This window comes from Equus caballus, chromosome 10, assembly GCF_041296265.1.
Source record: "Equus caballus isolate H_3958 breed thoroughbred chromosome 10, TB-T2T, whole genome shotgun sequence".
NCBI classification, from domain to species: Eukaryota; Metazoa; Chordata; class Mammalia; order Perissodactyla; family Equidae; genus Equus; species Equus caballus.
Genome location: NC_091693.1, coordinates 57848483 through 57875141, shown reverse-complemented (window position 1 = coordinate 57875141; position 26659 = coordinate 57848483). Strand labels below are relative to the sequence as shown.

The 26659-nt window shown below is 42.7% G+C and overlaps 1 protein-coding gene across 5 annotated transcripts in view; it reads left to right on the top strand.

Annotated features, from left to right (window-relative positions):
- The window catches only part of FAXC (failed axon connections homolog, metaxin like GST domain containing), a 73224-nt gene that overhangs the window by 31974 nt on the left and 14591 nt on the right, over positions 1–26659 (top strand). For all 5 annotated transcript variants that reach the window (XR_002810893.2, XM_070223586.1, XM_023650842.2 and 2 more), the window contains one exon: positions 24551–24667. Coding sequence is in view for 4 of the 5 variants with exons in the window: in XM_070223586.1 (XP_070079687.1) it covers positions 24551–24667 (117 nt within the window). In the remaining variant the exon portion in view is untranslated. The remainder of the gene's footprint in view (positions 1–24550; positions 24668–26659) is intronic.

The window sequence follows — 26659 nt, the reverse complement described above, 5'->3', positions numbered from 1 at the left end:
TGAGTTGAAGTCGTACCCTTCCTTAGGACGCTGGCTCCCCAACAAAGAGATGTGTTAAAACTCCAGGCTTAAGTATGTAAGTGCTTGAGGAGAAATGATGTCTTTTGAGGAGCTGCTGTTGAAAGAGCCAAGTAATAAAGCGCAATTTGTAAATGGAAGGGAGAAGAACAAGCTGATTTCCAGCCAACTACACTTGACTAATAAAAAATGTAGTGCACTTTTTTTCTTTTTTTCATCTGAAGCCTTTTACTGAGTCATAAAAATGGCTTGGGGAGTTTTTATTTTTCAGAGTCCTTGTTGACATTGGCTTGGCACCTGTCAAAGAGCCAAATCTATCGGTTATTTTAATAAACAGTGTGTGATCTTGATTAATAGAGAGTAAAGGGATGTGAAGTTGTGCTCCCTTCCTCCTTCCAAAGGCAGCAGAAGTGAGTCACTGGCTGTGTGTGCTTCATGTCACCCTTATCAGCATGTATAGTTACACTAGGGTGTAGTTTTGAGAAAGATTGTATTTTGCTGTTGAATTAAAAAATAAAATAATTTTATTTTTTGAGTACATAGGTATCTGACTGATCACGTAGTTCTTAGTTAAAAAATATGTACAAGATTAAAATAAGCTTTTGTGATTAGTAATAGAAAATCTCCAACCCACTCTTAACAAGAAATGCCTTTGCGGTTCCGATACCTCCAGACTGGAAAGCCTCAGAATGGGACAACAGTGGTGATGGGGTTCAGGAAGCGCAAAGTCGGGGAACTCGGGGAGGGGTGAGTGTCAGGGAAAAGGTAAAGAGAACATGGCTGCACTTATGCCTTGAAGTCCGGGCCAGAAAGCTGACAGTTGGGGTGCCACTTTGCAGACTGCCTTACACCTCTGGCCTGCCCGGAGAAGACAGCTGGTCTCAGGGAACTGGGACTCCACAGGAGGGAGCTGGGCTCTAGTAAGAAATAGACTGGGGGTGGGGGAGCGTGGTAGCTACAGCCCTAGAGCTGCCCTCTTTGGGGTGGTGCCTCCGAGCATTGCCAAACCTTTCATGCGGTTTTCTACTCCTTCTCTTGTGGTTCTCAAACTTCTCCCGTCACAACACAGGATTGCATTTTGATGCTTTTGAAAGCAGCTTTCGTAAAGTTGACTGGAGTGAAGGGTTATTGAGGATAGTAGAGGTGGCAGCTCCTTGCGTATTTGGGTCTAGGGTGGATTACACTGGGCCTGAGTTTCTTCTCTTCATCTCCACTGAGCCCTGGGGTTCAGGATAGGGTAACAGGCGGCAGGATGAGGGGTGTTGGTGATACTTCAGGGGCCAAAATAAAGCTATGAAGGTGCCAGAATAAAGTATGGGAAAATTTTTCTAAACATGGCACCAAAGGGAGAAAGAATAAAAGAAAAGTTGAATTACTGAATTATAGGAGAAAAAGAAAACAAACTTCCTGTATGTCAAAAAATAAACAGAGGCCAGCCCTGTGGCACAGTGGTTAACTTCGCATGTTCCACTCTGGTGGCCCAGGGTTCGCCAGTTCAGATCCCGGGCATAGACCTATGCACCACTTGGCAAGCCATGCTGTGGCAGACGTCCCACATATAAAGCAGGGGAGGATGGGCACGGATGTTAGCTCAGGGCCAGTCTTCCTCAGCAAAAAGAGGAGGATTGGCAGCAGATGATAGCTCAGGGCTAATCTTCCTCAAAAAAAAAAAAAAAAATCACCATAATTAAAGTTAAAATTGAAGTGGTAAGCTGGAAAAATGTTTGTAACATGTGACAGAAGAATTAATATTACCAAATATATGAAGAGCTTCAACATATCAATAAGAAAAGTGAATACCTGAAGGGGAAAATTGGGCAAAAGACATAAAAAGGTAATTTGCACAAACAATACATGTAATGAATAAATACACAAAAAAATGTTCAAACTCTTTAGTTATCAGAAGTTAAAAAAAATGAGGCAGCACTCTGTCAATCAAATTGTCAAAGTTTTTTTTTTTTTTTATTTATGTGAAGTTTCAGCAGGGGTATGGAGGAGGCACTAACAGTCTTTGCTGGTAGGAGTGAAAACTAGTACAACTTTCTGAAGTTGAGTTTCACAGTTTCAAAAGTCATAAAATTTTACCTCTTTATTTATTAAATGATTCAACCTTTAGGATTTTTTCCTAAGAAAAATATGATGAAGATTTATCTATAAAAAGGATTATAATACTAAAACACTGAAATGTTACAGCTATTAATAGTCTGGACTTTTTGGTCTGGAGTCCTTGGTTTTTGTTTGAGACGATAATAAGAAACTTAAGTTACTTGAGGCACACACTGCTCTGTCTTTCTCTGCCCACCTCTCCCCTCCTTATGTTGTCAACTTTCCCTACTTTCAGCTGGGAAGGCTGAAGCCTTAACCATGGCAGAACACATCTAAATCGGCATATCTTTAGGTGCCCACTTGTGGATCAATTGTGAGTAATTTGTGTTTCTCTCTAGAATGAGTGATACTGTTTCATCAGTTCTCTTTGGTCACAGACATATCTAAATAAATTATCATTACAGCAAAGGATGCTCTAAAGACTTGAGCAGTGAGCTGTGGTGGCAAGAGGTTTGAGTCCCATGGTTTGTGATTTGTAAGACAGCTCTGGAAGTTTAAAGTTTTTTTTTGCTGAGGAAGATTAGCCTTGAGCCAACATCTGCTGCCAATCTTCCTATTTTTGTATGTGAGCCACTGCCACAGCATGGCCACTGACAGACAAGTGGTGTAGGTCTGCACCCAGGAACCAAATCCAGGCTGCTGAAGTGAAGCATGCTGAACTTAACCACTAGGCCACTAGGATGGACACTTAAAGGTTTTTTTAAGGGTACAAAGTTAAGTGACAATACGGAGAAAGTCGAAGCACTGAACTCATAACTTGCTTCTATGTAGGTAAGTTAAATTCAAAACCATACTAGGTGAGAAAGCTGCAAGAGAGCACCTCAGTGTTTTAGACAAGTAACAGACAAACAAGCAAACTAATTATTGGAACATTATTTTCCTATCAGTTATGCACCAGGTGCTACGCTAGGCTCTTGGGAAATGAAGATGAATAAGTGTGGTCTCTACCTTCAAGAAACTTATAATCTAGTAGTGGTCAAGCTTGTAGGCCTAATCAATGTCCTAGGATGTGAAAAACTTCCCATGTGATCTTGGGACTCTGATGATAATCTTTCAGAAATGGGGAGAATAGGAAAAATGTCAGAAGATGGGGATAGGAAATTGTCCCTGTTTCCAAAAGAAGTAGATTTTGATAGTGAAATAAAATGTTAGAGTGAATTATGGTTAGTTTTCATGCAGGACTATCATTGGTTCACTATGAATAAATCATACCGAAAAGTGACTACTACGTCTTGACTTGCTGGACTCCTACTCATTGGGTAGATAATCTCTTGATTCCTTCAAATCTTTGAATACCATCTTTCATGATATTCTTGTGGGCAAGATGGCTGGTTTTCAAAGCGGGGTTCATGGATGCAATATGGTGGCACAAGCTTTCTTGAGTGCTCTGGTAGGGCGGAGAGGGAGCCCTAGCAGGTTGGACTCTCTCCGCCCTGCTTCACCTCGACCAGCTCCTCTGTCGTCTATTTATATATTGGAAATCTGTTGCATTTTGTTTGATAGAGAACTTCCCCTATCAAAGAAAAAAGTTGGAAAGCTCCTGCATGAGGTGGTGGTGGATTCGTGCCTGGTTGAGTAACTGTATCCTCACAGTGCTGATTAGTGGATTGATATCACCTGAAGGGAGCCCTTGACTTTTCGCAATGACCTGCTGACAACTTGAAAGGCATGCTTAATGGTTTTTGAATGACTCTAGGTGGAAGGCTAGCTGAAAAATTGGTTGGGAAAATCAGGAATCAAAGCTGTCAACCACAGCAAGAAGAAAACTAATAAAGATAAATGTCAAAGTCTGTACTTAGGTCCCCAAATTGAATTGCACACATATAGGGTGGGGAGAGACATGTGAAAAAAAGACTTAAGGATTTTAGTTGATTCCAATCTCGGTGTGTCACCAGTGTGATGGGCTGCCAAAGAGCAAATAAAAACCTAGCCTGTTTAAACGGAGCATAGTGTCTCAGCTTAATAGTTGTTTCCTCAAGGAAACCTTTCTGGAACTTTCTCCTAGAGTGTGTCGGGCAGACCTGTTCCATGCTTCCAGGCACCTGGTGCTTTCTTCCTCAGAGTACTCCCTGCACCTTCTCTCAAAGGTTTGGTTTGACTGTCTCCTCAGCTGGACTTTGGGCCAGGCCTGCTGGATTCGTTTCTGTCTCTAAGGCCAGACCCAGAGCCTTAGGAACACATTAAGCATCCAACAAGTGTTTGTTGAACAAAGGAGGCATTGTTTCATTCTGGAATCCATCTTTTAAAGGAACATGGACAAGCTCAGGTATATCCAGAGAAGGGTGGTTAGTCTTACAAATAATTTCATGTGAGGAATTTGAGGATCCGGGAGATGGATGGTCTGGAGAAGTAAAGACGTACGGGTCATTTTTCAGTATTTTTTCAAATACTGAAAGTGGGTAGTGACTTAGGTGCTGCTATGGGTGATGGACATGTTTAGGGTGAGGAGAGGAGGCCAGAGAGGACAGTGGGTGTGTATAAGGGGAAATGACAACAGACTATGGCTCAGGGTGGCAGAACTTTAAAACAGACCTCTCCAAGCTTCGGAGGGCTTGGCTTGTGATGTGGTCGGAGCTGTTGGTCTTTGGAATTCTGCCACTACGCGGTTGGTGACCACCCCTGGATAGCTGAGGAGTCTTTATGGGCGATGACATGTCTAAGGAGATGGTCTCTGGGGATCTTTCCAGTTCTGATGGTTTCCTGATTTTATATTCATTCTTAGGAGAACAGAGACAGTTTTCCAAGTTATAAAACAAGGCAGAGGCCGCAGTGGAGACTCATTCTCTCGTGTTCTGGTTGATCTCTTGGATGGTTATTTATGTTTAGTTGCCACTTGTGCCTTCTGAAGGCCTGGTGCTTGAAATGATCTGTGATTATATCTCTTGCTATTAAATTTAGTTTCTGAACAATGGTTAGTTTCCAATAAACCTTTTTTTCTAATCTTCTACTTCTTTTAAAGTGATTTTTACTCAAAGGCTTTTGGACAGTAGCAAAAAGGTTTCTGTTTTGAAGAGTGCTTGGGAATAGGCTATTTTAGTGGCTGCTGTTCCTACCCTGTTTAATTATATCGTGCAAACGGCACTGCGTTCACGTTAGGCGGTCAGGCCTAAGCCGGGAGCCACCTGGAACACAGCAGCCACACGCCGGGTGGCCCGGTGAAAGTGACGGGGAGAAAGCCTGCAGGACTAGGCAGCAGAGCAGGATGAGAAACAGCGGGTTATGTCTGTGCACTTTTTAGCACATTTAGCATATGTTGAGTAACTGTGAACAAGGGCAGAGGAGGAGAATAAAGACGAGGAAGTAATTACGCTTGTCAATCTAGCTAGAAAGATAAATTCCACAGATAAAAGAAGAAAATAATAGACACTAAAAGGACTGTTCTGGAACCACAAAGCAGTATTTCCTTATGCGGGTTCTAGGCCCTTTCCAAATTAGATGGGCCTGTTTAGAACAGTGGTTCTCAGCCCTGATCGCTTATTACAATCATCTTGGGGTTTTTAAAACACAGCCCATGCCAGGCCAAATAATTCAGTCTCTGGGAGTGGGATCTGGGGAAAGGTATTTTTAAACTCAGCAGGTGGTTAAAAATATGTCTGTCGTCTAATACAGGGCAGGCAGGGAGGATGGAAGGGCCGGCCTGGGTGCTGGGAGAAGCATGGGGTAGGTAAGGAGGCGTGGAAGAGGCCACAGGAGAGGACTGTGCGTTGGTTTGAGCAGGTACCAAAGGGGAGAAAATTGTAAACTGTACTCTTTCATAAGGGAGGTGAAAAAATTCAGAACAAACGGATCCTACTTCACAGTTTTGTTGAGAGGGGAACCCTGGTTGGGTCTGTCTCACCCCCTCTGCCCTTCTTTCCTTGTCAAAAACCCACTGTGTAGGCTGCAGATGTTTTGTGTGTGGATAAATTAATGACATTATTTTTAACAGCATCTTGAAGATGTTGTAGTCTTACAACGCCCCCGAGAGCTAGTTATTTTACAGACGGGAAAGCCAAATGAGGTTCAGAGAGGCTAGGGAATGAGTCTCAGGCCGTTCAGCTAATGACAGCACTTTTCTTTAGCTCCAGTACAATTCTGTATGTTTGCATTGGTGGTTTGCTAAAATCACCTGCAAGGATAGTCATAATTTGACCTGGAAACCATCAATTCTATTTCTACTGGTATTGATTGGGTTCTGGTAAGAGCCTAAGCTTTTTACAAGTTCATACTGGAGTCTTGTACTCACCGACTGAAGTGGAAGTGATTTATTTGGAAAGGTCTTTACATGTTATTCAATAACTCTGAATCGCTTCAGCTCACCAATGGAGCGGACCGTTAGATCAGATGTTTAGAAAATATCAACTCTGCTTTCCACGCATCGTCTCCATTCCAGACTTCCAGAGGGAGGAGGGAGGAGGGAGGAGGGAGGAGGGGGGAGGGAGGAATGGATGGCCTAGGGGCCCGGATGTCCTTAAACAGCCAGGGATTGGTGGGGCAGGCCCTGGTTGTATTAAAGGGTTTGCATCCTTATGGGGACCAGGCAGTTGTGGTCCAGAGTTGTGGCTCATTTCTGTTCCACTTTCATTGTTGCTGTCTCAATTGGTAAAAATCTGTTGGTTATTCATGAAAACAAACCAAAAAATACTTTTAGCAGAATAAAATTAAATGCTTGTCGGTACTGAGTTCTTAGAAATCTTTTTGGGTTATCTAGCAACACCATTTGGTTGGTATAATTCTGACAGAAGTGGTCTGGTCTCTGCTTTATCCTGGGGTTATTCTAGCTGTTTCTTCCCCAAAAAAGTGACTTTCACTTTGTGTTTAAATTTTCAGGGTTCCAATTCCTGAATGATTAGACTAAAAGAAAAAATTCACAAGATATCCCCAAATAGGCAGTAGGCTTTTAAAATCTTTGTTACTTGGCCTCCTAATTTAGGTGTTTCTGTGGTAGAGTTGGTACAGAATGGGAGGGCACAGTGCTTTTGCCCATTGCCAGCTCTGGAAGCTCTCCCCATTTGTGTTGTTTTGGGCTGATTTGCCTGGATAAAATTCATTGCACCGACTGCCTAACTCAGGGAAGAATTGTAGGTGAACAATGACCTGATATCTCCTAATACATTGTCAGTTATTTGTTCCTTGGTGAACGCAACAACATCTATTTACTTATTTAAATTACTCAATTTGTATTAAAAAGATAATAAACCAACATTTAAATGATTGGAAAGAATTTAGATATCTCCCATCATTCTTTCACCGAACTCAGTAACTATTTGCTATTTCCCTCTATCTTCCACATGCATATTTTTATGAAATTTCATTTCTGATGTACATATCTCTTTATATTCTGCTCATTTTTAAAAGTAAACAAACTTTTTTCGTACGTTGACACGCTTAAAAAATTTGTCTCCTTTAATAGTTGCATAGTATTTCATTGTGTTGGAGAGTATTAATTCTCTTTTTTTCTTCTTTAAAGATTGGCACCTGAGCTAACAACTGTTGCCAATCTTTTTTTTTTCCTGCTTTATCTCCCCAAATCCCCCCTGTACATAGTTGCATATCTTAGTTGCAGTTGCAGGTCCTTCTAGTTGTGGCATGTGGGACGCTGCTTCAACGTGGCCTGTTGAGCGGTGCCATGTCCACGCCCAGGATCTGAACCGGCGAAACCCTGGGCCACCGCAGCGGAGTGCGTGAACTTAACCACTCGGCCACAGGGCCGGCCGCAGTATTAATTCTCTTAAAGTTGGCCCATCTGTTTTTTAAGATAACTCTTAGTGAAATATCTTCATCCTTTACTTCTGAGGAATTATTTACTTGAGATAGACTCAGAGGAGTGAAATTACTGGGTGAAAGATTATGAACATCATTAGGTCTGTTCCTTGGCATTGCCATGGTGCTTTCCAAAAGAGAAGTGCAAATTTGCAAAGCGACCAGTAAAAAGAGTTTCACAGTAATGGGTCTTTTTACTAAAAAATAGTTTTCCAATTTACTCATTGTAAGCTGGTATCTTAAAGTTACTCTGTTTTCTTATTCTTTAATCACTTAAAAAAACATTTTTCCTTTTGATTTTTCCTAATTATGTTTCTTATGTGACTTTTCGGTTCCAATTCTTTGTCCATTTTTCTATTGAATCTTGAGGTTTTCTTTAAAACGTGTTGATGTATTTGCATCTCGCAGATATCATCTCTGAGTGGTGTTTGAGGCAAATATTTTCTGTCTCACTTGGAATCTTAAAGTTGGATGTGGATGGGCTGTCTGACGCCTGGTCATTCTCTTCCATCCCAATCCCACTGTAGGCATCTGCAGTGCTTGTGTGGACCTTTTCTTCAACACTTCAAAGCCTTGAGCCTCAACACTGCAGTGACCTCTGCCCCTTCCGTTGAGCTACCTTCTCCCTTAGGTCAGCTCCAGTCTCAGATGGCACTCGGAGCCGTCCAAATTCTGATAGGGGACCTCACAGCCTGCCAGCATGCTCCTGCTTAGCCCCAAATCTCACCCCCACACGTGATCACTGATGCCTCCAGACCTCAAACTTCTTTCTCCTTCACCTTCCCCCAACTCTGCCATTTTATAAGCTCTTTCCCATATTTACTTCCCTCTCACTTTGCCAAACCTGAGATCCATCATGGAAGCTACTCTCTTCCCCAGGATCCTCCATCGTTGGCCCAGCCCTTCACCCTCTTGATCCAGCAGTGCTCCAGTCAGCTCCGTCAGCCTAGTCTGCCCCTGTCTCTTCACTGTGCTGAGTCCCCACCCCTCCGCTTTCTCCCCTCTTCAGGGGTTTGAGTTCAAATCCTCTCTTTCCCCTCTTCAAGCCTTCTTTCTTCATAGGCTTCTTCTACTTATGGTATAAGTCTTTCCCATCTTTCAAAATACCACTCCTCTGCTGTCCTCTCTCTTGCCTTCCCTTCACACAGAAGCTTATTTGAAATGTAGCAACAGTCATGCTCCTCACCTACCTCCCATTTGCTCCTTGAGCTACTGCATCTTTCTAGCCCCAACCCTGCCCCCAAATTGCTCTTCAAAGGGTAAATACCACCTTGCCTTATCGCCAGATCCATATAAAACCTTTAGTTTTAGTTCTTAATTTTGACCTTTTGGAAGTAGGAGACTTCTACGTGAGGGAGAGACTTCGAGGAGTCTCTCTCCCCGACTGTAAGGCTAATGGAATTGCGGTTTCTTGGGTGTGTTGAAGTACAAGGATTCAGGCTTTCTCTTCCCCTGGAGGCTTCATTCTCCATCTTCAACTCTACAGATTCCCAGGAACCCCCTGAACAGACATTAGTCTCTTGCTGTTTCAAGTGATGCTCCAGTTGTTGGGTGTAACCTCCTAAAACGTGCAGGCTCTTACGTTTCCTGTATTAACTCATGTAGTGCTCACAGCAATGTTCTTCATGAGGAAGTTTAGGCACAAAGAGGTCACTTGCCCAGAGACACCCAGCTAGTAATGGCGGAACTTGGATTTGAAGCTGAGTGGCCTGGGAGAAGCAGAAGTCATTGCCAAACATTTTATAGCCTTTACCATACTTATTGGACCTCTCTGACCCTTCTTAACAGCCTCTCCTTCCTTTTCAGGTACCTTAAATATTGATGGTCCCCAAGGTTCCATACCCCAACCTTAATTCCTTTCCTGAATCCGGCTGTTTTCTATATCTTCACTTAGATGTCCCACAGCCACCTCAAATTCAGTGCATTCCTAAACAGAAGTCCTCATCCTCCTACCAAACCAGCATCCCTTCCTGTGACCTCTCTTAGTGAATGGCGCCATCGTGCATTCAGTTATTCAAGTTGGATGCCACAAAGTTGTTCTAGATTGCTCTTTGTCCATTGTAGTCCACTTGGCTTTCAAAGCCCTATACTGGTTGGGCCCTGCCTTCCTTCCCTCATCCATTACCCACTATATGCCGTCCCTTACCCACTACATGCCGGCCATTTGTTTCACAAGCACACCAAGCTTATTCTGACCTTAAGGCATTTGTCTGAGCTGTTTTCCCTGCCTGGAATTCTCACCCTCCAGTTCTTTGCATTCCTAGACCCTTCTTGACATTCATATCTCCATGTAAATATCACCTCTAAGGAGAGGCCTTCCCTAACCACCATGTGTAACGTAGCTGTCAGTCACCCTCTATCACATCACCTTACTTGAATTCTCTGTATATTATATATCACTAGCTAATGCTTTCTTATTTATTGATTGATTTATCATCTCTCCATGTAATGTAAAGTCCATGAGAGCAATGACCTTGTCTCTTCATCAGGCCCTGTCACCCAAGCACCCAGAGCTGTGACTTGCATTTAATCAAAGTAATGTTGATAAGAGCCGACATTTATGGAGCATTTACAGTGTGCTTAGGCAAACAGTAACACAATATATAATACTTATCCTCATATGGTAATATAATAGCTATCTTCATAATAATATACATAATGCATATTATACATTAACTATATAATAATATATATTACACATATATGTATAATATGTAATATAAAATACCTGCTATATGTTATATATGTATATAATATGTACATGTATGTGTGTTTAAATCCTCATGGTAATATAATAATACCTATTTTCATTTGGTTTTGGTAAGATTTAAATGAGGTAGACACTATTCTCATTAATTCTCACCAAAGGCATATGAGGGTAGGTATTATTATTTTTATTATTGTCATTAGTATTATTATGCCTAGTTTGTAAATGAGGAAACTGAGGTACACAGTAGTTAACTAACTTACGCAAGATCACTTGGCTAAGTGGTGGGGTCAGGCTCTAGAGCCAGATGCTCTCTAACTGCTTGCTTATTGAATAAACGGATATAGTGCATCACCAGGGTGCTCAGCAAATCCCTTAATCTCCCACCTCCTTTCTGCCTCAGGGCTATGGAACAGGCACTCCTGTCTCTTGCCTGGATTTGCCATAGCTTCTTAGCTGATGTCTTAATCTCCAGGTTTGCTTTTTAATTCTACTAGAGTAGAATTATAATCTAAAATGTAAATCAGAACTGTAGGCTCCCAATTCTTTTTTTTTGTGTGTGAAGAAGGTTGGCCCTGAGCTAACATCTGTTGCCAGTCTTCCTCTATTTTGTATGTGGACACCACCACAGCATGGCTGATGAGTGGTGTAGGTCCATGCTGGGGGATCTGAACCCATGAACCCTGGGGCCCCGAAGTGGAGCACTTGAACTTAACCGCTATACCACCGGGCTGACTCCTAGGCTCCCAATTCTTTTAGACTAAAATCCAAACTCCTTTTCTTCACAACCTGAATTCTATTCACTTCTCTACTATCATTTCCTACTTCTTCCCCATACACACCTTGACTCCTACCATGCCAAATTACCCTGGGTTCCATGAGGTGCACTGTGCTGTTTTGCAGCTTTATGCCTTCACATAGGCTGTTTTTCTTGCCTTGTTTAATTTGACACATTCTCAAAGACGTTTCTACTTAGAAACTTTCTTACTATTCTCCCCAACCTCCTCCAACCCATGAGACTACCTACATTGGGTGTTTCTCTTCTCTCCTATTTCATTTTGTGCATACTTCCATCAGGGAAGTACTATGTTGTACCCTGAGCCCCTGTCCCCAGCCCCTACCTTTCCCCCAACCTTGTCTCTAGACATTATCACTTTGAAGGGATTGGCTCTAACCCTGGTACCTAACAGAAGGCCTGGTAAGTAGTAGTATTCGATAACTATTTGCTGAATGAATACTAACTTCTGAAAGAAATTTGAGGCAAGCCACGTATAGGACAAGGCAATATAATATATTCAACACTACTACAAAAGTTTCAGAAACCAATTAGAAAAAAATTATGTTCTTGGAATGAGTTTATTCCTGGAATTGGGCAGAGTTTAGCTTAGAGTTTTTTGGCTACCAAGATAAAAAGGGAAACGTATGGGACAGGTTCGTGTTTATGTTCCAGGAATAGGAAACACACAGGGGCTTCAATTGGGACAAGTTTTTTCCTGGTGCTGAACTCTAGGAAGAGATTCCTCCATGGGTGTAATGGAGATTGGATTTCCCTATGGACAGTGTTTTTGAATATAAACATTTGTAAACATTTTCCTAATAAAAGTTCAAGGCTCAGCATTGAATTACAACTCCAAAGGCATCCGTTTGGGAATCTACTTCAATATAGTTCCTATATGTTTTTTTCTGATACAATTTATTATAGGGGCAGGGCTTAGAGAGCCTAGAGGTTTTGATAACTTGCCCTACAACTGTAGCACAGGTGCCTCTTAGACGCACTTTCTAATATGTTATTTTTTGGGTGGAGGTGTTGAGGGCAAACTTTGGCTAGTCCTGAATCAGCTGTTTTACATTTAATTCTTTGGCGACTACCAGAGATATAGCTCATTCATGTTCTTGGTTAAAGAGAGTTCTCCTTGCATTAGACACCACGTGGTCCAGCCTTGTATGTTCTCTTATGAGAACTTAAAGACTGACTTGTGCTGCCTGGTTAGAACGCCATCTTGCCTCTGTGGAATAGTGAGCTATAGCAGTGTTGGGCAGGCCCAGAAGAGTTCTTCATGAACTCTTAGCTCAAGCACCTATACAAGCCCTTGGTTAAACCCCAGAGTTCTAGATCCTAGAGTTCTATGCCATCAAGTATTGGGAGGCATCATTTTGGCCTAAACGACTTAAAATTGTTGCCATTCATTGAAAAATATATTTACTGAGTACCTATTGTTTGCCAGGCACTGGGCTGTGTCCTGGGGGATACAGTCTTTGTGCTCAGGTAGAGCTTGTCATCTAGTGTGATTTCTTTTTTTTTTTAAAGATTGACACCTGAGCTAACATCTGTTGCCAATCTTCTTTCTTCTTCTTCTTCTCCCCAAAGTCCCCCAGTACATAGTTGTATATTCTAGTGGTGGGTCCTTCTGCTTGTGCTATGTGGGATGCCGCCTCAGCATGGCCTGATGAGCGGTGCCATGTCCACGTCCAACTTCCGAACTGGGGAAACCTCAGGCTGCCTAAGTGGAGTGCACGAACTTAACTACTTGGCTATGGGGCCGGCCTCCTGGTGTGATTTCTTTCTTCACTGAGTTTCCAATCTAGAGAAAATCACAAGAGAACCATTCTGATGAGACTGTCAGGGCATCTAGGTACCAAATAAACTCCCAAGCAAGCTAAGTTTGTTCACCTGTTAGATGAGTGTGATTTAGTGTGGTCCATTTAAACATTGGGAGATGTCTACCAAATGTCATAATTTAAGATTTAGTATAGTTGATAGAATTTTTTTCCTTGACCTATTATTATTGAATAAGATCAGGTGGTTTTGATTTTTTTATTATTAAATTTTTCAAATACACAGAAAAGTAGAATAGTAGTACAATGAACAGCTTTAACCATTATCTTGATTTAATAGATGTTAACATTTTGTCATATTTGCTTCACCTATTTTTTTTGGGGGGATGGAAGTATTTTAAAGTAAATTGTAGATATCATGACATTTAACCTCCATATACTTTTGAATGTAGCTCTGATGTTTTCCTCCTGCAGTAGGCAGCCTCCAAGATGGCTGCCAATGATCCCTGCCTCCTGGTGTTCATCCTCTTGTGTAATCTCCTCCCTCTGAGTGTAGGCTGGATTTATTGATTTGTTTCTAACAAATAGAACATGGCAGAAGCAATGGGATGTCCCTTCCAAGACTAGGTTACAAAAAGACCGTAGCTTCCATCTTGGGCATCCTCTCTCTGCTGCACTTGTTCTGTCTCTTGCTTGCTCTGATGGAAGCCAGCTCTGGTGTGAGCTGCTCTATGGAGAGTGCCATGTGGCAAGGAGCTAATAGTTCTGGCCAAGAGCCAGTGAGCACCTGAAGCCTGTTAGCAGCCTGTTAATAGTGAGTGAGTTTGGAAACAGATTTTCCCTAGTCAAGCCTTGAGATAACTGTAACCCTGGCCGACATCTCTATTGCAGCCTGTGAGAGACCCTGAGCCACAGGCACCCACCTAAGTCTGCCTGGACTCTTGACCCACAGAAAGTAGGAGGTGATAAATGTTTGTTGTTTTAAGCTGCTGAGTTTTGGGGTAATTTGTTATTCAGCTAGCTAATAATGAGTACATCTATGCAGCTCCAATCCTATTAATCCCAGCAGGAGACTCTTTCAGCTGCTGCTGTGTTGTGAAGAGGAAAGCCAGCCTGTCAGCAGAGGAAAGAGTGCTTATCCTGCCCTGGCGGGTGGCAGGCACCGGATCTCAGTTGCCTCAAGATATTTAGATAAAAGGTTTTACATCTTTTGGAAGTAGAATCTTATCTTTCAGGCTCTTAAGAGACTATTATTACTCATTCTGATTCTAGCAGAAGTATTCTCATCTTGGCTGTGAAGAAACCTGGATCTGTTCCAAGGTGATAGAGCTTGGCACCGGGAGGTTTCTGTCTGTGGATTCAGTGATCTTTGGGAGAGTAGTCTGCACTGGGGAGAGAGTTATGTGGGACATTTTAAACCGTTCAATGGTCAGGATACGTGGACAAGAGCATTCAGTAAGGGAGTAAGAAGACCTCCCACAGAGTAGGATAAAGGCTCAGTTCTTGAAAAGAAGCATCACACAGAATTTTGATGTGATGTCCAGCATACTAATGGGAATATCATTTGAGAAGGTGTAGGATTCCCATTTTTAAAGATGAAGTCAATAGCAATTTGATTTCGTCCCAAGGGACCCGTGCCTATTGGGTGAATCTGAGTAAGGTCCACTACTCGGGGCAGGTCCCTAACAGTTCTCATGGTTAAAGATCTTTACCTGTTTTTGGTGCTTGTCTAGGTGTTTGAAAGTGGTTGAGGATTCTGGATTCTAAGTAAGCTGAAATCTGGGATCCGTAAAATGAAGAAAAGCCCGTCAGGAATGTGGAGGCTGCTTGCATGGCCCTGATGGCCAAACACGAAACCTCCTATTGGAATCTATTACTATTCAGCTGTCTTGTAAGAAGACTAAGTTCCTTATAAAAGGATTTAAACTTAGATTTCAACATGACACCGAGTTCTGTCTGATGTGTTGTTTCATTAACTAAACCGAATTTGGGGGCTGCCAGATAATCTTCATTGAATGAAGAGAAAGAGCAGCTGGTTCCTTTGATTGCCCAAATGAAGGGCAGCTGAGACAGGAGTGAAATTACAGGGAAAGTCCCCCCCACCTCCCGGCTGTAGTTCGAGTTGAGTGTTCTATATTCTTCACCCTCAGAAGGTGTTCTTGGGAAGGTGAGACTGGAGAGGCCCATGACTTTTTGTACCCCTCAAATGTCACCATTTTGGTCAATGTGTAGTCAGACTCAGAAGTAGCTATATTGCAGCAACTTCAAGAAGAGAGAGAAATACGAATGCTGATCACCAGTGAGTCAGTAACACTGCGGCATCCTCAGACGTGCTGGCTATTGCTCTGTAAGACTGCCAGGAGCTGCCGTGTAATGATACTCAATCAGAACCATAAGTGAGTCTGAGCAGTCATTCGCCTCCTCCTGAGGAATGCTTTCCGAATCCTTCATCCAAGTTTTCTAAAATGACCGTATATGCCAGTGAAGGCTGAGTGTGTGGAGTTCAGAAGGTGCTCAGACACATTAATAGGAGGACTGAAGTGCAGAAGAGAAGCACACCCTGTTCCTCAGGGAGGGGAAGGCGTGTGCTTCCTCTTCTCATCCATAGGAAATGTTAAGAACCGGGACATTAGCAAAGAGAAGATTGGGAGGAAGAGGCGAGATGATTGGGACCGGTGGTCAGTGGGGAAGGGGTTGAGATAGTTCATACAAGCTGAAAAGAATTCTTTCTTGTGTGTTCTTCAGAGACTCTTATAGAAAATTGCAGGAGTATCTAATTGCTTTCCAGAAGGAAATCTGAGGAGGAAATTAAATTTAGGGGCTTTTTCTGGTGTATCCCCCCCCTCCAACTTTATCTTTTCCCAGAGTGTGAGCGTATTGGAGCAACTGGTAGATGTCAGAAAGTTGTCAAAGCCGACGATTTTAATTCTGAGATTTACGCATAAGGACCATTTATAACCTCACATATAAGATAGCAACCCCTCTCCTCATAGTTGAAAAAAATCACATACTGGGTGATTTTAGAATATGCTGGAAATATGCACAAGAGCTCTTTAAAGGAAGTGGCCTGTCATATTTCTGACAAAGAGAGTCTGATCAGGAGTGTAAGAGAACAGAAAGTAGATTTTATTTTTCCCTCTTAGCTTTGCCCTCTGGGAGATTCACACGCAGAAAAAGAGCTCAATGTGTGTGTTCTTTGAAGGCTGGTTGGTGAGAATTTAAGGCCTGTGCTATTTGGGGAAAGTTCTCAAAATCTTTGTTTTATAATTTTTCTTAAATTCCCAGTTAATTAAAGGTGAGAGGGGGGCAATTAGAAATATGAATGTTGTCCACATTGACTTCATTGGAATTATCTGCTTATAAGTCATATCAGTGCTCAAATACAAGGAACCACGTAGGTGAAACAAAATTACTTTTTATTTCTAAGACTAATAGAAAAATGAGTGCTTGAATGTCTTTTGACTCCTCTTTAATTTCTCTCTTGAACTTATATTTTATTGCAAAGTCAGTCTTTCCTGCCACTTATAGCACTTGGAAATTTAGCTAAATGGCAGAAGTGGAGCTGATAGTGACTAGTGGAAACTGGGAACAGAATTAGGAAGGGAGGAAGCAGATGCAGTTCAGAGGTTCATTTCTGTAGCTATTTCCAGTGCTCTGAAATAAACTTTCTACCCGCTATTCCACAGGGATATATGTAAAAACAAGTCATCAGTTTTTACTTAGAAGTATGTTAGTGGAGACTTAATTCCTAGGAATGGTTAGAATAAATGTGGCCATAAGTTTTTGTGTGATTCCAGAGGAAGGAACTGGGGTCAATGGTGTAAGTTCTAAGGAGACACATTTTGTCTCAATATAAGGAACAATCTAACCATAGAATAGTCTGCCCTGCCCAGGAAGTGATGGAGAAGTCCCTAGTGACGTTGACGTTGGGGAATGCATGGTAGGGAAGTGGGAGAAGGGATTTCTGCACTGGGAAAGATGTTGGACTGGTTCTGTCCACAGACTGTACTTGTTCTGATTACTGGAATATAAAATAATTCCTTGTGTTAGAATAGCACCTTCTAGTTTGCAAAATGCTTTCATATGATTATATCCTTTAATCCTTACAATAGCTCTCCATTCTAAGAAAGGAGAGAGATCAAACATAATTAAGGCTGTCATTACCTTAATTGATGGTTTTGACTATGTTAGGGACCAGATGGACAGAAAAGTAAAACTGAGGGTTACTTGCCCTCAGGGAGCTTACAAACCACTTGAGGAGATAGGGTATCCACATAATTAAGACTATGAGAGGGCATGTGTGAATTACCTCATGAGTGATCTAGTTGTTCTCAAAGTGTGGTCCCTGGACCAGCAGCATCAGCGTTACCTGAGATCTTGTTAGAAATGCAAATTCTTGGGTCCCACTTCAGACCTATGGAATCAGAAACTCCTGGCATGGGGGTGGGGACATCATCAGGGTTTTAAAAAAGCCGTCTGGGTGATTATGATGCATACTTGAGTTTAAGACCGCTGATGTATTCTAGTCTAGACCAATGCTTCTCAAACTCTAGCATGCATAAGAATCACCCGGAGCAGCACTATTCAAAGTGTGATCCAAGAACTGCAGGCTCTCCAGGTGATTTTTATGCCTCTAAAGTTTGAGAAACACTGACCTGAAAGCTTGTTAAAACACACATTCTTTAGTCCCTCTCCCAGACATTCTGATTCAGTAGATGAGAACTGAGAATTTGTGATGGTGATGCTCCTGGCCCAGACTATTCTCTGAGCGGCCTTGCTCTAAGCAGTTGTGCTTCCGGGGTTTAGCAGAGGAGTGGGCAATGAGAGGTGCTGGTGGACTGGGACAGTGAGGGTGGCCTTCATGGAGAAGTGGAGGGAGGACTGCATCTGAGTCGTAAGGGAAGGGTTAGGTTAGATAAATGGAAGTTACTTGGGACAGGGAGGATGGGATGAGCACCCAGCATGTTTGACTGAAGTCAAGCATTCATATGAGGTAGACCTCGGCTTGTCCTGCCTGGGTCTGGAGAGAGTTATCTGCTGTCAGCTCGCACGCATCCTCCCCAAGGAGGAGTCTGAGAGCCAGGCATCAGACAAACAGCCTAGGACCAGGAGGGCTTCCTCAGCTGTGCTGTTATGTGGTCCCATCCTCTAGTGGGACTGTATTGTTTTCTGCTTGTCTCCCCTCTTCCCTTGGTTCCCTTGCTCACCAAGCCCAGCTTGCTTCGACTCGGAAGCTTGCTTGTTCTCTCAGTTTGGCTTGAAACTTCAGGCTTGGATTCCAACCATTCTTCTCAGACTCTGTATTGATATAGTTCTCCCTGGACAACTGTGTGCCTTTGTCTTTTATGTTTACCCTTCCGCTTCATCTCCCAGCCCTCACCTCAGTCCATCCTAATAGGGAGTGAGGGGCAGGTAATGGGGGTGAGGGACTTAGCCAACATGCTCAGTCTTCTTCCACATACTCTCATCTTTGTTGCATCCTGGTGTCTCCTACTCAACCCTGAGTTGCTGCCCATGACAGGAGAAGTGGAAGACAATGTGAGAAGGGCCAGAGGTCAGGCTTGGAGGTCAGGATAAGTAGTCTTGGGTTAATGGGGCCATTTAAGGTTTTGACCAATGATCTATGATAAAGTCAATATCACAGTGAGCTTCACTCTTGGGAACAAAAAGCAAATATCCTTCAGAGCCCCAGAACATTCTTTTTATTCATGACTTAGTATTCCCCACTCAATTTTTGGTCATCCTTGGGTGCCCCAATGGTTCCTGCATCTACAACATGGCCTTCCTCATGGAGGGGAGCTGCCCAAACCACTTAGGAGAGGTAGATCAGATTCTATAAACTCCCAAGACCAGCGCTCATTGCCCAGCCCTCAGTGGAGCCAACTCTTGTGGTTCCTGCTGTGGGCTCTAATTCTCCAGACCCACATGGCCTCTCCCTTTTGGTTGCTTGCTCACTGTCCTTGCATTTTTTCACTGGTTTCTGCTCCCTGATGGCTACTTGAAGTTCCAGCCATGGAGGTCTGTGAAGTCACCCTGGGTACCTGAAGTCACCCTGCCTTCATTTGCTGGTTATGCTCCACAGCCTGTCATGATGTGGGCTCATCCTCGCAGTCAGGAGGGCTCTGCGCCCTCAGGGAGATGCTCCAGGTGCTTGGAAGCTGGCCTCTGGTGGAGCATCCCTCAGGGCGTCTGATGTACCCTGGGTCCCTCGCCTCCCATGGCTTCCGATATTTTCAACCTTCACTTGCCCTCACCAATAGTTGCAGTTCACACTCCGCACCTGAAGGCTGGTAGGGAGTTATAGGTGCTGCTTCTGTCCAGCCCTTCAGAAGCTGGTGGGGTAGGTCACCTACTGAAAATGAAGCTTGAGTTCCCTCACCACCCAAGCCTGCTCCTTCAGTGTCTTGTTTTTCCTGAAACCCTCTGTTTGTGAGATCTGGGACCACTTGGTGAAGCCTGGGAGGGCTGCAGACTTGAGACGTTAGCTTGGCCTGTTCATCTCTAAGCAGAGTCAAATCGATATTCAATTTCCCTCTTAAAAATACTTCCTCCCAAGGCCCAAAAGGCCAAAGCTGGAACAATTTGAGTAACAAAATAAATAATGAGAGTACTGGATTATAAGCCGTGGAATAAAATAAGTATCGATGAGTGCATACTTACATAAATAAATAATTGAATACATCAGTAAATGGAGGATGAAAGGAATAGTAGAGTTCTAATCAATACATGTAGAAGGAATGAGAGAAAGAGAAAATCCTGATTAGGCAAACACCACAGTAATAATTGTTTCAGATGACATCCACCAATGGATGCTAAAATCACTGGCTGAAGTTTGTGGAGAAACAGGATATTTATGCAATCTCAAAATATCTCTCCCAAGATTTTTAATTGCAAAAGGAAAACTAGTACCATTACAGTGAAGAAACCTCACAGACACGGCCTTTACCAAGTGGTCAAGGTTAACATCACCAGTGGTAAGACATATGGACCCCGTGGTATGATGCCCTGAGAAGGTTTATTAGGGTTCTCCAGAGAAACAGACAAATAGGATGTATGTCTTTCTCTCTCTACATATATATTTAATATAAAGATTTAGTATAAGGAATTGGCTCATGCAGTTGTGGAGGCTGACAAGTCCCGAGATCTTCAGGGGGAGTTGGCCAGCTGGAGATCCAGGAGCGCCGGTGGTGTAGTTCCAGTCCGAAGGCTGGCAGGCTCAAGACCCAGGAAGAGCCAGTGTTTCTGTTTGATTGCGAAGGCAGGAAAAAGCCCAGGTGCCAGTTCAAAGGCGGTCAGGCAGGAAGGATTCTCTCTTACTCAGGGGAGAGTCAGCCTTTTTGTTGTGATAGAATAATAGGCCTTCAACTAATTGGATAAAGCCTTCCCACATTAGTGAGGATAATCTGGTTTACTCAGTCTACCTCTTAAATATTAATCTCATCCAGAAACACTCTCACAAAAACACCCAGAACAATGTTTGACCAGATAACTTGGCCCTCTGTGGCCCAGTCAAGTTGTCACATAAAATTAACCATCATAGAAGGTACCTAAAAATGCATGACCTCCTCTAACCATTAAAACTCTTAGACTCAAATTGATGAACATTTCACAAAATAACTGACCAGTATGCTTTAAAAGTGTCAAGATTATGAAAGACAAGGAAAGACTGAGGAATTTTCATAGGTTGGCGGAGACTAAGGAGACACAACTAAAAGCAAGGTGGGACCCTGGAACAGAAAAGGACATTAGTTGAAAGACTAATAAAATTTGAATGATGTCTATAGTGCAGTTAAGTGTTGTATTAATGTTAATTTCTTAGTTTTGATAAGTGTACTGTGGTTATATAAGATATTAATATTAGCAGAAGCTAAGTGAAGGGTATACAGGAATTCTGCTGTTTTTGCAACTTTTCTATAAGTCTAAAATTATTTCAAAATGAAAAATTTTTAAAAAGCCTCCTGCCGTCAGTTACTCTCAGGACTTTTTAATAACAGGACATTTTTATGTTCTTTAAATTTATAACTGTTGCGTGTGTATACACATATAATTTTGTATCTACCATTCAACATTTTCCACAAATGCTAAATTCCATCCATTTTTTTTTCTGCAAGCAGCTTAAAGAAACCCTAAGATTCTGTTCTCTCTCTGTTTCTTTTTCATTCTGTGTTCTGCATTCCTCCCTGACTAAAGGATCCTTTTGTAGACATTCACAGCTCAACCTTCCAGCTGTTGCGTGGGGTCTTTATCTCTGAGGTGATGATCCATATGGCATATTGCGCAGAGCAAAGAGCATCCGGCAAGAAGTCAGGAGACCTGGGTGCCAGCTTTCTTAGTCTGGTTCTGTTGCTAGCTCAGTATCCTTCAGTTTTGATGTTCTGAGGTCAAATGGCGAATTTGGGCAGAACCTTATATGTGTTAGTTGAAGTATGGATTCAAATGATTATATTTTTTATTATTTTTATTTTATAAAAATATATATTTAAAAAATCTATGTTTAAAAATTATTTTATTTTTATTTATAATTAAAAAGGTAAATTATTTTATAAAATATAAATTTATTTATTATATATTTATTTTATTATTTTTCCTTTTTATTGAGGTCTTATGTGTTCTATTTGTAGGTTTCCCAAGTTTTTTTTTTAAATCCATATGCATTTTTTCCTCTTGCCCCCAAAGTCTTTGGATTCAACAACAGACTTCACAATTTATAGACTTTACTCTGGCGTTTCCCTTGACTCTTTCTTTTTAGCAATTTAAGGAAATCAACATTTCCTTTTGATCAGGAAGCCACTATAGCTCTCCTCTATCTTGTTTTCTTCTCTCTGAAATAGTGTGTAGCTCTTCTCAGAATAGTGCCTGAATCCCTCTGGTGGCTTCCGCTTTGTGACTTCCCTCACATTCGGGCCTTGAATGGGCTGAGCCCTGGCACATTAGTAGGATACTGGCTGGCACACCCCTCCTGGCCTTGCAGGATGGCACGAGAGCTCCAGGCCAGGGTCCTGCTGCCCAACTGCATCACTAATGCTGAGGCATGGAGCCAGCAGGACGTACCATGAAGAAGTAACTGCCACTCTTACAAATGATGTACCCAGTTTTTCTTTGTTGTTTTTGCCCAGGTGGTATTTTGCCCCTATTCTTCATGGTATTTGGGGAGTGGGCTTAGATCCCAGGGTAAGACTCAGATGATGCAGAAGCTGGTTGATGATGGGGAACACTGAAGGCCTCCAGCTTGGACAACCTGCTGGTCCTCACCAGAAGAGACAGTTTGCTTAGGTTGAGTGTAGTGTACTAGTCTAGGGTATTCCTTGGTCCCTGTGGGATATGGAGTAGAAATTTTTTTTTAATCACCTCTAGCTCTATTTGTGTTTTTTTTGTTTGTTTTTTAAATTTATTTTTTAAACTGAGATATAATTGACATGTAACATTGTCTAACTTTAATGTGTATGGCGTGTTGATTTGATACATTTGTATATTGCAATATGGTCACCGCCGTAACGTTAGCTAGCACCTCTGTCAACCTCCAGCTTCACTTGTCCTGCGTCGGTCTGTTAACTTGCGTTCCCACCTCCAGCCGTCTTCCCCTCCCAGCTTGTCTATGCATTGTCATCAGATATTTAATTTTCTTAGCTTCCTGCTCAAGAACAGTGAAATAGATAGATATTGTAGAATACAGCAATTAGAACCATGCTTGGCATGTAGTAAACGCTGTATTAGATTTTGTTTAATAAAAATAAGAAATTACTGTTACTTTCAAAGAGCTTACATTTTGCTAGACAGATAAAAGGCACACATGAAAAACAACCAGTATATAGAACAGTATGGAAAAAATGCCCCTCGAGAGGCTGGGTGCAAGAGGTGGGACCCACCTGCTGTGCGCTCTCCTCAAATCACCGCAGTTATTCTCTGAAACAACTAGTGCTTCCTTCTATTTCATGGGTCAAGACACTGAGGTTAATAGGCAGTAAAGGCCTTAAAATTTTATAGACTATGCATGTAAAAGTGAGATCTGAACACAGAGCTGTGTGAACTGAAAACTCCTGTTGCCACCAGATAGAGTAGACAGAGAAGCTTTGAAAGGAGGCTTGCGCTGGTCCTCATAGGGTGGATGGAATTGGTCACATAGAGAGACATGTGGAACACATATAGGTTTGGGGGGGCAGGGAAAGGGCTAGGCACAGCATGAGCAAAAGTGTAGCAGTGGGAAGCATAATGTGTGCTGGGGAATGGGGGTGCTCCCTAGGTTTGCTCGAGTAAGGGACAGATGAGGGATAAAGCTGGAACATGGGTTTGAGGCAGAATATAATGAGCCTTGAATTCCAAGTTGATTTTGGACTTTATTTCATAACCCATTTCACAAACCATAGAAGGTATTTGCGAAAGGGAGAGATGTGATGAAAAGAGTGTTTTAGCAATTAAAGTTCAGGTGGAATATGGGCTGGACTGGAGAAACAGACAGGCTGTCGTTAAGAGGGCTAATGTTTATTGAGTTACCCAGATAGGGTGCTAAGGGCTTTACATGCCTTATGTCATTGAATCCTCACAATAACCCTAGGAAATAGGCACCCTTGATGTTATCCCCATTTTCCAGATGGGAAAACTGAGGATTTGAGAGGTTAAATAATGACCAGCCTCCCACAGTGAATAACAAGGGGTGCCAGGTGGATCAGTTCCACTGGTGCTGCCTTTAGATGTTGCAGCGTCCCGCCAGTAGCAGGGAAGACGACTTGGGGCAATTGTGATGGGTCAGACGTGATGGTCGAGATGACAAGGCCTGAACTAGTTCAGCAGCGGTGGAAAAGGAGAGATGGAGCTGCAGGGTGAAACATCCTTGTGTGGGAGCCAGATCCCACGGCTGGGCCTGGAAGGTTATAGCTTCTCTCTATGTGGTGTTTCCGGTGGAAGCTGGTGCCCAGTGGTGAGAACGTTGCCTAGACCATGGGGGCAGCAAGGAGAACCTTGCCTCCAAACTTCTTCAGTAGCTTAGGCTCCTTGTTTCTCCTTATAAAGTGTAATAATTTAATAAAGGAAGTGCTGAAGTTGGGTGTGCTTGGTTTGGGTTACTTTTGAGATGGTGTAAACAAACTTCAGGTGTTCTCAAGCTTCTCAAGCTTTAATTACTGGTGTTTGAGATAAGGAGGGTCCTCCCTTTTTTCCATGAAGCTCCTCCCTCATCTTCTTTCCTTGATATGTTCTCACTTACTTCCCTGCTTTGCTATTGTATGGGTTGGTATATCACAGAATTGTTTTGCTTGTGTTTCTAATTTTTTTTTTTTTGAGAAAAATGTGGTGCATGCATTTTGACTCTGCGAAGCTTTTGATGCCCAGTTAAATGAGCATATGATGTGAGTGTGCTGAATGCCATTGTGACCATGTGGGGCAGCGCAGGCTGGCCCAGTGACCTCTCTGCTCTATCTACTGCAGGTGATAAGAAGTACATCATGGGGCCCAAGCTTTCCACTCTCGACGCCACTGTCTTTGGACACTTGGCACAGGCAATGTGGACCTTACCTGGGACGAGACCTGAGCGGCTGATCAAAGGCAAGCCCTACAAACCTCTTCAGGTTTGGGGAGTAGCTGCGGGCAGGGGGGTGGGAGGAGAACAATGGAGAATTCTAGGCCTGTGAGCTTGACTGTGCTTATGGAGACACCAGGCTGTGGTGTCCGGGGCCAGGGTGGGTTTTCTGTGCTCAGGACATAGAGAGGCGGAGGAAAGACTGGGCTTCTTGCCTGCCATCTTGCTCAGACTGTGTTCTCAGCAAAGCTGACGCAAATCCTGCCATATCCTACACCAGGGCGTTTCCTCCAGCTCTTTACTTAGTGGACTTAATCCTTGTCGCTGAAACAGGGCTTGAATTCCACCTAGGGCCCTTGTTTCTTGGTCTTCTTTGATTTCCTTTGGACAGTGGTGTCTCCACTTTTGGTGTATCTAGCGTTGCAGCAACCATGGTTGGGTGGGGCTGAAGGACTCCCCATTTCAGATGCTCTTCTTGAGTTTGAACTGGTCTTAGATATTTCACATGTAGATTTAAGTGTATATGATTCTGTGTCATTTGACATTCAAAGCACTCCTTTCTCCTATTCCAGTGGGGTGTCGTAGTAGTAGATCTGGAAAGTTCAAGATTGTGGGAAAATGAGTAAAGTGTCAACAAATGCTTTGCAAGTCTGGTGCTATGTGAAGTATTATTATTAATATAATTATCTGTACATTTTGACAAAGGAACACAATCTTCTATCTTTGTTGTATGATCCTGGCCATAAGCCCTGTCAGAATTACAATTCTAGACTGGAGACATAAAAGTGGGAATGAAAGGGACCAGAGCTAGAGAGTGAACATCTGTTTGGGGTGGAGGTGGGGGTAATGAGGAGTAAAGGGCAGGGAAAGTGAGCTCAACTTGGGTTGATGTCAAGGGACCAGATCTTGGTATGCATGCATGTGTGTGTGTGTCTGTGTGTGTGTGTGTGTGTGTATGGTGGAGTGGGATGGTAAGATATATGTGGCAGCTGGGGCCTTTGGGAGAGGCTTCCCTGCATTGGTGGGTGGGAACTCTTTGGAGTCATCTCCAATTTGAAGCAATACCTAAGCAAGTGCCTGGAGCTGGGGATGTGAACATCAAGGTCCAAATATTTAGGTTTGGGAAAGGGGATTAACAAGAGTTAATCAAGGTGTTTATGCCCCAAGTGAGCAGGCGAGGGGTGCAGATGAGATTACCAGTGAATAGCACATAGAATGCTCTTAATGTTGAATGGAGAGATGGTGGGATGGATGATGGATGGATGGATGGATGGAACCAAGTAAGGCAGAATTATACAAGAAATTGAGGCAGATGAACAGTCATATGTGTTTGTCATGGGTGGGTGGGGGAGGTTGGTAAAGGCTATAGCTCTGTGTGTGTGTGTGTGTGTGTGTGTGTGTGTGAGCATACTCATGTGCATACCCAGAAGTACAGACCAGGCTAAGGACGATAGGAGTCACTCTCCATATCCTCCTGTTGGTGAGGCTGGGACTCTAGATATATTATCAAATTTGGTTGGAATGGATCAGGCATTGACGGAAGGTCTTCCAGAACTTCAGCTGAGTGGGGTTAGGGAGAGTATGGACTGATAGCTAATTTCCTAAATGATCAGCATGGAGACGTTCCTTGTCTTGTGGTGTGTTGGAACTTACCTAAATTGAATACGTGATCATATTGGTGATATTTGTAGCATTTAAAATAGTTTCCCTTTATTTAATCAGATTTTCCATGGTGGTCTAAAAGATATTGATTCCTTTTAGTTCATTTAGGGGTGTATTTTATATTTACTCTCTCTTCCTGCTGTTTCCTACTCCCTCTCTCGATTTCCCCACCACATTACCCTTACATACTCACAAGTATACACTCCCACATCTACTCACATACATCTGTACATACTCCCTGTATACTCACCTGAACATACACACTAATACCCAAGCACATACACACACACATACCCTCTGCACATATATATACACATACATATTATTGAGGTCATTTATTCCTTAGTCAGAAGCAT